At 45.9% G+C, this 13,478-nt stretch overlaps 1 protein-coding gene across 1 annotated transcript in view; it reads left to right on the top strand.

The window, feature by feature from the left end:
* Positions 1-2,022: 2,022 nt before the first annotated feature.
* The window catches only part of CRHBP (corticotropin releasing hormone binding protein), a 50,147-nt gene continuing 38,691 nt past the window's right edge, over positions 2,023-13,478 (top strand). The window contains exons 1-3 of the mRNA XM_073655042.1: positions 2,023-2,180; positions 2,317-2,407; positions 2,929-3,086. Coding sequence (XP_073511143.1) covers positions 2,100-2,180; positions 2,317-2,407; positions 2,929-3,086 — 330 coding nt within the window. The 5' untranslated portion in view covers positions 2,023-2,099. The remainder of the gene's footprint in view (positions 2,181-2,316; positions 2,408-2,928; positions 3,087-13,478) is intronic.

Here is a 13,478-nt window from a genome sequence, read left to right as displayed (position 1 = left end):
ACTGAGACCCTCCTCTATGACCCTTCAAAGGGGTATTGTGATGCATCCAAAATTTTGGCAACCCTTGCATTCACTGCTTAGGCAATACCAGAATAGGAACCCCATTTCCTAATAATGGGAACTTTTTTTTACTGAGACCCTCCTCTATGACTCTTCAAAGGGGTATTGGGATGCGTCCAATTTTTGGCAGCCCTTGCATTCAGTGCATAGGCAATAACAGTATAGAAGATCCACTTCCTAATAATGGGAACATTTTTTTTTACTGAGGCCCTCATCTATTTCTCTTCAAAGGGGTATTGGGATTCGTTCAAATTTTTGGCAGCCCTTGCAGTCATTGCATGCGCAATACCAGTATAGGAGACCCGCTCCTTTATAATGGGAAAAATTTCTTTAACTGAGGCCCTCCTCTATGTGTCTTTAAATTGATATTGGGGTATTATCAAAATTTAGGCAGCCGTTGTAGTCACTGCATACGCAATAACTGTATAGCAGAACCACTCCTTTATAATGGGAACATTTTGTTAACTGAGGCCCCCCTCTATGTGTCTTCAAAGGGGTATTGGGATGCGTCCAAAATTTAGGCAGCCGATGCAGTAACTGCATACGCAATAACTGTATAGCAGAACCGCTCCTTAATAATGGGAACATTTTGTTACTGAGGCCCACCTCTATGTGTCTTCAAATTGGTATTGGGGTTTTTCCAAAATTTGGGCGGCCTTTCAGTCACTGCATATGCAATAACTGTATAGGAGACCCTCGCCTTAATAATGGGAAATTATTTTTTTGAATCAGGCCCTATTTGTCTCTTCAAAGGGGTATTGGAGTGCGTCCAAATTTTTGGAAGCCTGGCCACTCACTGCATATGCTAAAACAGTATAGGAGACCGGCTCCTTAATAATGGGAACAACAAAGCATAGCCAGTTGATGACCCTCTAACAATAGAGAGGGCCAACTGCTGGCCCTTTAAGAATAGTAAGGGCCGCCTGATGGCCCTATAAAAAAAGGCTTTGTGACTTTTAGAGTCCCTCCTTCATAAATGAAACAGGATGTGTCTGATCATGTCTCACGCACCACATGGCCAAATAAGGTAGTAAAATGTTAAAATGACATTTACCGGTGAATGTATTTTTCACAGTTAAAAGCAATGCAAAAGTGCAAAAACGCATCAAAAACACTACATGTGAATATAGCCCAAGGTGTGGAGGATCATTTTTGTTTTTAGTGGTTTATTTTGCCTTATATACAAGTCATTACCCTGGAAAGGATGTTCCTTAACATTTTTCCCAGGAAAATCCATATTGGTTTCGTTTTTGTATGTTTTATTGTGAGTCCGTAAAAGTGGAGTAATACTCTGGCAACATTGTTCACAGCAGTGAGCTGGGAGTCAGAGATGCTTCCAGGGGTCGTCCCCATGTCATTTAAGCATTATTCCCACCGATTAGGGCAATTTTTAAGCCCCCTGAAGACCTCCGGGGAATGGAGGACCGGAAAAATGCTCGCGTTTCCCATAGACTTACATTGGGCTCGTTGCTCGGGTCGAGCACTCGAGTATTCCAATTTGCTCGACTCAAGCAACGAGCACCCGAGCAATTTAGTGCTCGCTCATCACTATTGATAAACATAATAACTTGCTATTAGAGGCCAGTCCTTTGATTTCTCTTTCCTGGTTGCTGTTCCTTCTTATCAGGATAGTGTCCTCTGCTTTCCTGATATTTTCCAGCTGATTATTTTACACATTGTACTATACAGATTGTACTTTTCTCATGCTGTCAGTAATAGAATGATCCAGCCAAGTGAATGAAGGGCAGTTTCTTTCCTTTTCTAACATGACTTTTCCACCAGATCAGACCATATAAAATCTCAGATTTTTTATGGATTTGGTGTTTTTGCATCTTGTCAGAGACATTTTTTTTGTACGGCAGAGTAACCCATGGTTACTGAGTTTCAATCAGTCAGAGGACTAATGTTCCTTCCCCTTCAATTTTCTATATAAAGGGGTCTGTCAAAGAAACCCCTCAAGCTCCTCCTAGAATCAACACAGATAGGAAAGGATTGAAGCAAATACACACACAGCCAAATAGCAAGCGTGTGTCTACAGAATGGCTCCACTGTCCAGGCTTCATTGGCATGTCCTGCTCATCTCTCTGGCAGCTCTTAGGGGACACTGCAGGTACATACAGGTGAGGCGACTCCAGCCCTCAAGACAAAGGAGAACTTCAGGTGTTTCATTCATGACAACTAGAATACTACTAAGGACGTTAAAGTGCCCAAAGTGAGTGAAAAACTTAATAATCATGTAATTTTTTATTTTTGCAGGTGAGAGACGGAGAAGAAGATGCCCTGGTGCTACTGAACACGGACATTAAGAGGGAGTTATCTCAAGATCAGATGTATCGGAGGTCTCTCAGTAAGTACATGTCACATCGATAGAATATATTCCTGTAATATAATTTAGCTTATTATAATAGTTTGAATATAGTATTATTGCACTGTATGTATATATATTTATATATATACACACACACACACATTGTATCTGTAGATTATTGCATTTTCAGTAGAATATAATTTTGAAGGCATAATACATATATTTCATTATATTTATTATATTTTTACATTTCATATATAACTTTGCAGCTCGACAACAAGCAAATAAATATATTATGCAGATTTAAATGTATTAATTTGGTATATTTCTTTATTAACGTACTGAAATATTTTTTGGGGATATATCGCAATTATTATAATCAATATAAGGTTAGAAATTAAAACATGCATTGTATTAGACATTTCCATTAAGTCTCTAATTACGCATGTCATTCAGTAATTAATAACTTTAAAGAGCTGGCAATCTCTGTACTGCGCTACAGGGTATGTTGGTGCTATGTGATCAACAAAAAATGTATTCAGTTTCTCATCTTTCATCAGGATGCATTGATATGCTCAGTATAGATGGACAATTCACCTTCAAAGCAGAACAACCTCAGCTACACTGCGCTCTGTTCCTCATTGGAGACCCGGAGGAGTTAATTACCATTGAATATAACTTTGTGAATATAGACTGCCTGGGAGGCGACATCCTGAAGGTAGGGTTACATTTCACCATGCCTTATATGTTTCCCATTTTGTAAAGTGGAACTGAAAAATTACTGGTCTAGATTGTCTGTTTACTCTAAAGCTGCTGCAGAACTTCTTTGTCTCTTAAGGACTGGTTAGCAGAGTGTGCAGAGTTTGTATTAGGGTTCACTCACACTTGCGTATGAATAATGATCGGTCCCATTCTCATCCAGGAGAGTTGGACGATTTTTTCTCACTTGTCATCCGTATACAATCCGTTTTTTAACTCAGCAGCTATTAATCATTTACACTTTCCTATGTTACGGAATTGTAAGGTATCCATAAAAATCAGATGTTATACTGATGGTCCGTGTGGATTAGATTTTTTTCTTACACAGTGAAATAGCAGCATGCAGCAATTTCTTTTTCTTATGGCGAATACAGCTGCTAAAAAAATACTCAGCTTCGCACTGCCTCATTGAATAACATTAGTCCGAGTGCTATTCGATTTTTCACGTGTGAGCGAGCCCTTACTGTGGAAGAGACGCTGCTCTAAAATTGTAATAAACAGAATAAAGTTGTAGCAAATTTTTGTAAAATTGTATTATATAAAATTACTTTTTTGATTTACTCACAGAATTTATATTCATTTAAACTGCAGTATAACAGAATAAAATTTTTAGCTATTTTTCACATTACATTGCTAATGATAAGTCAACATGTTAGTTATGTGGAATTAATAGATTTTTTTCTGACAAACGATCTAGTGTGAAGCCATTTACTGTTTCGTGCGGCATTTTTACAGTTGGGCTTTAACAGACCCAGAATGGCAAATATACTACATCTACAATGCTCACATTGTAAACACATGTGGCACAATCCACTGCAATTCTAGTATTATATTCATGAATAAATGAGCTTTGGATGAGCTATCCAGTACAGGAAATTATAGGAGGGAAAGAAAAGTGTGAATTTATAACATATAATTACAAAATAAAATGAATATTCAGCCTATACAACACAAAAAGTATAGCTGGTGCCTCTTGAACTGCAATCTTCTGGAATAGCTCTTTAATTTCCTGAAAATTGTTCCTCTAAATAGATAGATATAATAGATGTGATGGTTATTTTTATGTTATGTAATAGTTTTTTCTATGTTAGCGGACACATTCTGAAGTTTTCAGAAGTGATTCTTGGGTTCATGGCTAATAAAGGATTGGGAAGTGGCTTTAGGCTGAAGATGACTAAACGTTTGATCTCTAAAAAGTAAAAAAAAAACAAAAAAAACAACAACATAACTAGGGGACAAAAAAATTGATGTCCCCTAGTGATTCTAGGAGCAGGAGTAATGTCTCCTCTAAGCCTTTGTAGTTAGTTTCCTTTAAGTTGGATAATGCAGAACTGTATTAAAGAAATATTATCATACAACACCCTAATATATAGCTATAAAGCAGCCAGGTATACAGGACCGTGCATCGTCAGGGTAATTCCCTTGTTCCTATTGTTATAGAATAGTGAAGGGATTATTGTAAGATTCACTGTTGGTCTATGCCAGTGAAGAGATCAATTTAAGAATCCTGATGGTCTAGAGTACTCAAATGATTATTTTAGGATACCTAGTGCAGGGCAGTGAAAGGGTTAAAGGAAACCTGTCAGCAGGAATGTTCATGTTAAACTAAAGGTATGGGCAGTATGGCGCTGTTATACTGATTTAATACATATCTTTAGTGCAAAAATCAGCAGCCTGGTTAATGAAAACCACATTAACTCATCATGATAAATTTCTATTTCTTCAGTGCTTCGTGCTTCGGGGTGGGACTGTGGGTCGGATCTTCGGCTTAGAGGGCACAGCCACAGCCCTTTCGCTGCCTCTGTTGTATTCATTATAGTTGTAATATAAATTTTGGGTTGGCGCTGTCCTAGCTGTTGCCGTCACTCTCCTAGATTCAGCTGGTGGCGGTCTTCATGAAAATGGCGCCGGCGTATACGCAGATCGACCTTCAGCAGTCTTCAGGAACATTACGAGCCAAGATCTCATTCTGCGCTTGCGCCACCTCCCGGCGCCATTTTCCTGAACACCGCCTGTAGTCGATCTGAGCATGAGCCGGCGCCATTTTAATGAAGACCACCACCAGCTGAATCTACGAGAGCGCCACCCATAGCTAGGACGGCGCCAACCCAAAATTTTAATTACAGTGATAATGAATACAACAGAGGCAGCGGAAGGGCCGTGGCTGAGCCATCTGAGCTGAAGACCAACCCTACAGTCCCACACACAAGTCTAGCCACGAAGCATCAAGGAAACCAAAATTTATCATGATGAGTTAATGAAAACCAGGCTGCAGATTTTTACACTAAAGGTATGTATTAAATCAGTATAACAGCGCCATTCTGCCCATACATTTAGTTTAACATGGAAATTCCTGCAGACAGGTTTCCTTTAATGGTTGTTACAGGGCACCAGTGGGTTATACACCCCTGCAGGCTCCTACTTGTAACTTATTGCTGACCTCAGAGTGCAGCTTTCTGTTATCTCTCTGCGATCTAAGGTATAATGTGTCTCCTTGTGGACAGTGACGTGCCTGATCAGTGCCGTAACTATAAACTTCGGGGCCCCGGGGCAAAACTTCATACTGGGGCCCCTCAACATTTCAATCACTAGAGGTTGTGCGGAACGTGGTGAAGCCTGTTACGCATGGTTGTATACAACACACAGGCTTCACCACGTTCCGCAAGACCTCTAATAGATTTTGTTGTTTATGATGCAAGTTTTAGAAGTTAAATATTCAGTGAATATGTTTGGAAAATTAATAAGGTGAATAATTCCAAATATTGCACAATTTTCAAATAACTGTATATGTTTATTAAATAGCAGGGCTTCTCACAGTTTGTCACAGAGATATTTGTGTCTGCTGAGACTGTCTCCTCTCAATGATGCTGAGAGTTTGTTACAGTCAGTGTGCACTGTGATCTCCAGACTAACATATTGTTACAGATCTTGTGCTATGAGACTCTCCAGGCCAGTGCAGGTTTCCATTAATTGACAGCTGGCAGAGCTCCTGGAAATTATTGAAATGATAGTCTCTCCTGTCCTCCGGGTGACATTGTCTGACAGGAATATAGGAGCTGGGTATTTTATGAGAAATTAAAGTATTAAAATACAATTTTTTACCATCAGTTTGGGGCCCCTTGGGTGGTTGGGGCCCCGTGGTTGTGCCCCGGCTGCCCTGGTTGTAGTTACGGCCCTGTGCCTGATATGACAGAGTTATGAGACTTATAGAAGATGCAATGCTCCTCTGGGAAAATAAATAGAGAGGAAGAGGACTTCCTAGAGCCACCTATTGGAAGTAGAAATCATAAAAGTCATTATCGATCCTTTACCGAGCTTTGACATATGACATAGGATAAAAGTGTGGCTTGTTTTGGCTTTTATCCTACATTGACATTTAGGATTGCTACTTCCAATAGGTGGCACTAGAGTTCTAGTCCTCTTTCTTTGTAAAGAAGCAATTTGCACTGTTATCTCCCTGCACTGATCACAGAGATAAGTGCAGGGAGAGGATAGAGAGCACTGTGCAGCTATCTGTATGGTTGCACTGTTCCTGATATATGCTGACCCACTGCAGTCACTCAGTATATTGGATGTGCATACCATAGTCCAGGGGTCTCAAACACGCGGCCCGCGGGCCGCATGCGGCCCCTGAGGTTGCTTTATGCGACCCGCAGGCACAGACCCCTTGATGATCCCGACCAGGTCCAGGAGGAGCCGCCGACAGCAGCGCTGCATTGCCGCACAGAGACTGTTTCCCAGCACTGCATTTCCAATGCCAGCCGCTGGCCAATCAGAGGCCAGCAGCTGATATCTGCGTGTCGGCGCAGCGAGTATGACGTCATTGCCATACGCAGATATCAGCTGCTGGCCTCTGATTGGCCAGCGGCTGGCATTGGAAATGCAGTGCTGGGAGACAGTCTCTGTGCGGCAATGCAGCGCTGCTGTCGGCGGCTCCTCCTGGACCAGGTCGGGATCGTCAAGGGGTCTGACTCTGTGGTGCCTGCGGGCCACATCTGCAGGAAGGCCGCCGAGGGAACGGAGGACAGGTGAGAATCATCTTTTTTTTTCTATTTTATGTGTGTGAAGAACAGGGGGCACATAGCCACAAGATGGGGACCGGGATGGGGCACATAGCCACAAGAGGGGGACTGGGATGGGGCACATAGCCACAAGATGGGGACCGGGATGGGGCACATAGCCACAAGATGGGGACCGGGATGGGGCACATAGCCACAAGATGGGGACCTGCATGGGGCACATAGCCACAAGATGGGGACCGGGATGGGGCACATAGCCACAAGATGGGGACCTGGATCGGGAACATTGCCACAGGATGGGGACCTGGATGGGGCACATAGCCACAAGATGGGGATCTGGATGGGGCAAATAGCCACAGGATGGGGACCTGGATGGGGTACATAGCCACAAGATGGGGACCTGGGTGGGGCACATAGCCACAAGATGGGGATCTGGATGGGGCAAATAGCCACAGGATGGGGACCTGGATGGGGTACATAGCCACAAGATGGAGACCTGGATGGGGCACATAGCCACAAGATGGAGACCTGGATGGGGCACATAGCCACAGGATGGGGACCTGGATGGGGCACATTAGTACAAGATGGGGACTTGGATGGGGAACATTACTACAAGATGTTTGCCATTATTACTATATGATGCTAATTGTAAGACAATATTACTGAATGTGGCCAATTGGGGGAAACAAAATTGTAAAAATCAAAAAAATAAAAATAAAGCATGAAAAAATATTGGGCACTAAAAATGCTGTTTTATATGTAAACTAAAGTAAACACAAAAAAGTGCACGTTTATTATCGCCACATCCATAACGACCCAAGCTATAAAAAAATAAACACGGAAAAAATGTTCAAAAGGTGTATACAAAAAAAAATGGTATCACTAAAAATGTCACATTGAACAAAGAATGCGGCCCCCCAAATTCAAATTTTTTCCATGTGCGGCCCATATACCCAGCCGAGTTTGAGACCCCTGCCATAGTCAGTGGATCTGCTATTGAAGATATTGTAAATCTGCCCCAACATGCTTTGCAAATACTTTGGCGTTTTCAGAGTTATCGGGGCCATTAACCAGAGTTATGGTATCCACAGACTAATATAGGCTCACTCTACCTCCGCATACTTTATACAGATACATACTGAGGTCTTTTTCTGATTCGATATGAAGCCTACAAAAAATTGTAGCATGCAGAATTGGACCCTCTTTTAGAAAAGATATAACCATCTAATGTGGAAATGCACAGAGCACCACGCAGTAGTACATGAAACAACTATGTATGATGTGGTATAAGGTCATAGGGGCTTCACATCCATGCACAAAGCTTTGCACATAGCATCCAACTTACTATTTCTATTATTATTCATTTATTATGCATTTCTTATATAGCGCCATCATATTCCGCAGTGTTTTACATACATCGTCATTGCTGTCTCTCTTCGGGCTCACAATCAATATTCCCTATCAGTACATCTGTGGAGTGTGGGAGGAAACTGGAGAACCCGGAGGAAACCCACACAAACACAGGAAGAACATACAAACTCCTTGCAGATGTTTTCCTTGGTGGGATTTCAACCCAGGACCCTAGTGCTGCAGTGCTAACCACTGAGCCACTGTGCTGCCCTTATTTCTATTTATTCTATTGATTTTAGAAGACAATGTCTTATTTCTGAACTTAATGATTCCTATTTTTCACCTAATCTAAAACACATATTTCCTTTAACCCACCCTAATGCAGTGTTTCCCAACCATTGGCTCTAGGGCACTGGGAATGTGGCTCCCCAGTAGCTGCACACAGGGTTGTCACTGCATTATCAGATCTTGATGCTATGGTCAAAGCCATATCCATGGCAGTTAACACCAGGAAAAAAACATACTGCTAGGCCATATCTTTAACATGCCAGTTCTTATTTTTTTGGGTGACCTTCAAAAGGTTGAGGGCTTCTGTCATAAACAATTGCCACCTCTCTGAACCATAATACCTTCCATTAATGTACAAGGTGAAAATGTTCTTCAGGTGATACAATGATGGGATGGCTGGAAATTATAAAGTTCAGTGGTTACTGGTGGATCATTGCTGGGATCTGGGGAACAACTTTGCAGTTATATTACATCTATGAACTTAGGTTTTGAGAGTGATTACAGTCTATGCAAATGGTGCCCAATCAGGAAATAAACTGCAAGCATATTACTGTAAGGCAGAAATGCTACCTGCTGGGCCAACATGATCAGTTCTTTTACTGACTGGAGCATCCTTTCTAGGCGTTCGTTACTTAAACAATCAGCCTGGAGCATAATAAAGTGGTTGGATAGCAGAGGAGCAGGTGTATTTGTGGCACCCCAGGGGTCTGGTTCCCACAGTGATAGCAATATTACGTCTGTGAGCAGGTGGGAGGTTTCCTGGTCAGACATCCTATGCATGCCACACCTCCTGCCCAGTCCTGGGAGGGGAAGAACTTCCCCTATATAAAGCTGGGGCTGAGGCAGGGTTAGTGAGTAGAGTGAGAGAACACAGACAGAGACACAGTCTGGTCTGTAGTGGAGCAGCTATAGGGAAAGAAAGATCAGGAGCTCTGTGGGAGCTGTACTAAAAGAGGTCAGGGGCTGGAAGCTGTAGAGCTCGCCCTGATTGAAGAGTTCTTACCGGACCCGGAGTCCGAGGCTGTGGGGACTAATCCTTACCCAGCAGCAGAAACCCGCCCGGCAGGGGATTTCAGGTCCTCTGGCCAAGAAACCCGAAGGCACGGTCACACGCAAGGGACCAGCACCGCGACGTGGAGCGGAAGCTACCAAAAGGCCCCGAGTCACCGGCCATACGGGTGAGCACCACACGGTACACTCAGGGACGTGGGCTACTTTTATCAGCCTCTAGCAAGGTAGCCAGAAGAGTACGATTAGTTGGGGAGGCCTACAACTCCGCCTGGCCAGGGGAGATCCCATCAGCTCACGGACTGACCAGGCCCCGATCGCTAGCCAGTACTCCGGGAGGGTCTACTTTGTCACCAGTAAAGACCCAGAACTACACCGCACCGTCTCTGAGTGGTTCCTGCTACCCCCTTCAAACACGTCGGTTGCCCTGAGGCCATACCCCTCCCGTTGGGGGTTCTACCAGCTACGCTGCACGACCTTACCACCGGCCTCAGCGGTCTGCCCGGCAGCGGCGGCTTCATGGCCGCATTCAACGGGTGGCGTAGTCGAACACCGTACCATCTTCTGCTAAAAACTGCCACTCAGCTTGACTCCCTGTGCACGGACCGGGTCACCGCCACGAGACTACTACCCCTATCAGATCCGGCTCCGGGTAGGCTCCCGCGTGCGCAACGCTGCGCGACTTAGGCCCAGGGGCGCGTCAACTTTGGCGTAGTCGGCAGGATTTCGTGCCCGCAACCACCGGGTACTGCGTGCCTGAAAAAGAGACTTTTCAACTTACCTGTGGTGAAGATTCCCGCCATCCGACGCCATCTTCTACCTTCTTCCCGCCATCCGTGGAGTTTTCCCGCCGTTGGACGCCATCTTCTGCCTTCTTCCCGCCATCCGTGGAGTTTTCCCGCCGTTGGGCGCCATCTTGAAGACGCCGCGCGGGAAGAAGAGGGGCGTGGACTCCGAAAAGCCCGCGAGAACTGAAGCCCCGCCTCACGTCCGGACGTTGCGTAAGGTCCTGGAAGGAGCCCAGCAGACGCCGACGTCATAGGAGCGCGACGGAAGGTCCTCGACCCTGACGATCCACTGCGGAGCCGCGGCCTATGGAAGAGGATCATCGCAAGGTAGGCCACGGTCCACTAGGGGGGAGGAAGATGTCGGATACGGAGGAGAGCTTCACTGCCGCAGCCACCGCCAGCGCCACCACTGCTGCGGTCATGCCTTTCACTATGCCCTATATCCCGGGGGCAGCCTGGCTACCCCAGTACTCAGGGGAGTCACATACCCTGAATGACTTTAGAGAAAAGCTGGATAGCCTCTTCCAGGTGTACCCCCTCACAGAAGAGCAAAAAGTGAGCATCCTGGTGGCCCAACTAACCGGGGCAGCCCAAAGGGAGGTAAAGTCCTGGCCACCTGGGAGGAGGACTGTCGCAGGGATATTAACCCGGCTGAAGGACACCTTTGATACCCGCACCTCAGCCGAGATTAAGCTTAGATTCTACGGGTGCAAACAGCGAGCACATGAGAGTATAAGAGACTATGCTTTAAACCTACAAGAGGCCCTGAGAGCCATTAAGCAGACCGACCCTGACGGCGTGGGAAACGAGGACAGGCTGTTGACCGAACAATTTATAGAGGGACTATATTGCAATGCCCACCGAACCCAGTTGCGGGCAATGGCCTTACAGGATCCTCATCTGGACTTTACACAGTTCAAGGACAGAGCCATCCGGGTGCTCCGAGAACCGGCACCGGGTGGCGTTGTGACCCACAGGCGCCCTACTACCGCTTACCACCAGGAGGCGGCGCCCTTGTCGGCAGGGCCTGTGGGGGCTGATGCGCAGGCTTTGAACAATGACCCGGCTCCAGACCTGCACCATCAGGTCCAGGAGCTAGCTAAAAGCGTTGCCGCGCTAACCCGAACTGTGCAGTCGTTACAGGTTTCTGCTCCAGGGAAGATCCAGCTGGCATCCGGACCGGAGGACATCCCGTGGCGTCGACCAAGGAGGACCCCACCGGCCAGAGGAAGACCCAGCGACCGATACAACGAGGACGGACAACCCATCTGCCGCCGCTGCAATCAACCCGGACATATGGCAAGGTACTGTCCTTTAAACTGGCACAACCTGGGGTAGAAGGCCGACCCCTAGGAATAAGATCACCAGGCCCATCGAACTGGCGTGACAAATATGTGGGAGGACGTCCAGTCTTGCCTGTGGTACTGGATGGCATTCCTATGAGTGCCCTACTTGACACCGGGTCACAGGTCACCACCATCCCGTACGTGCTCTTCAAGCAGTACTGGAATGACTCGGATATAACCCGCTACCCTGACGACGACTTGAGTATCATCGCCAGCAATGGTCAACCCGTGCCACAGATCGGATTCAAAGAGATGACCATTAAAATCGGTAGAGTCGAACTGGCAGCACAGGGACTGATCATTGTAGACATTGACAAGCGCGAGAGTCACCCAAAGATAACGCTAGGAACTAATGTGATTGAAAATTGTCTTGCAGAGGTGATTTTCATTTTACAGCAGGTTGCCAAGAACGCCAGCTCCGGCCAGCAGCGAGTGCTCCAGAAAGAGATCCGGGCACTGATGCGACGGCAACAGGTGGAACTCTCCGGTGGTGAGATTGGAAGCGTGAGAATGTGTGACCCTTTCCCTATTGCCATGCCCCCAAAAAGTGAAATGATGATTTGGTGCCGGGCAGCTATTGGTCTAAGAGGTAGAGACTACCAAGCAATGGTAGAACCCGTCTACTCAGACAGTAGGCCCACCATTTTGACAGCACGGGGGGTGGTTGATGTACGCCATGGGAGGGTGCCCGTTCGCATAATAAACATCGGGAAGAGAGAAGTACATCTGCCCCGGTATGCCACGCTAGCTAAATTGTTCACCATAAACCAGAATTCTGTACAGGCCGTGGAACCTTTGCCTCCATCTCAACCAGAGGAAGGTAACGGCTCTAAGAAAACAATAGAGGACTGGTGTCAGCAACTACATTTGGGTACTGACTCCACTCCCTCACACCAGAAACAGGGAGTCTATCGGGTGGTTCAAGAGTACGAGAGAGTGTTTAGTAAACACCCGTTAGACTTCGGGCGAGTAAAGGGGGTAGAACACCACATCCCCACGGGAGACCATCCTCCCATAAAGGAGAGATACCGACCCGTACCCCCTGCACACTACCAACACGCCAAGGGGATGCTTAGAGACATGAAGGAGGCTGGGGTAATCAGGGATAGCTGTAGCCCCTGGGCAGCTCCACTAGTCTTGGTTAAAAAGAAAGACAACACCATGAGAATGTGTGTAGATTACCGGAAAATCAACCGTATCACACACAAAGATGCGTACCCCTTACCAAGGATAGAGGAGTCTTTGGCTGCTTTAAAATCTGCTAACTTCTTCTCTACTTTGGATCTCACTAGCGGGTACTGGCAGGTTCCTGTAGCAGAGGCGGACCGGGAGAAGGCCGCATTCACCACCCCGATGGGACTTAGCGAGTTTACCTGCATGCCGTTCGGACTCTGCAACGCACCAGGAACCTTCCAACGGTTGATGGAATGCTGTCTGGGACACCGAAACTTCGAGACGGTCCTGTTATACCTGGACGATGTCATCGTCTACTCCAAGACCTACGAGGACCATCTGAAACACCTGGCAGAAGTGTTCGAAGCCCTGGCAAACT

Source organism: Phyllobates terribilis, unplaced genomic scaffold (assembly GCF_046119375.1).
Source record: "Phyllobates terribilis strain yellow unplaced genomic scaffold, ASM4611937v1 Scaffold_1__5_contigs__length_1240528914, whole genome shotgun sequence".
NCBI lineage: Eukaryota > Metazoa > Chordata > Amphibia > Anura > Dendrobatidae > Phyllobates > Phyllobates terribilis.
This window is presented reverse-complemented; position numbering and strand designations above follow the sequence as displayed.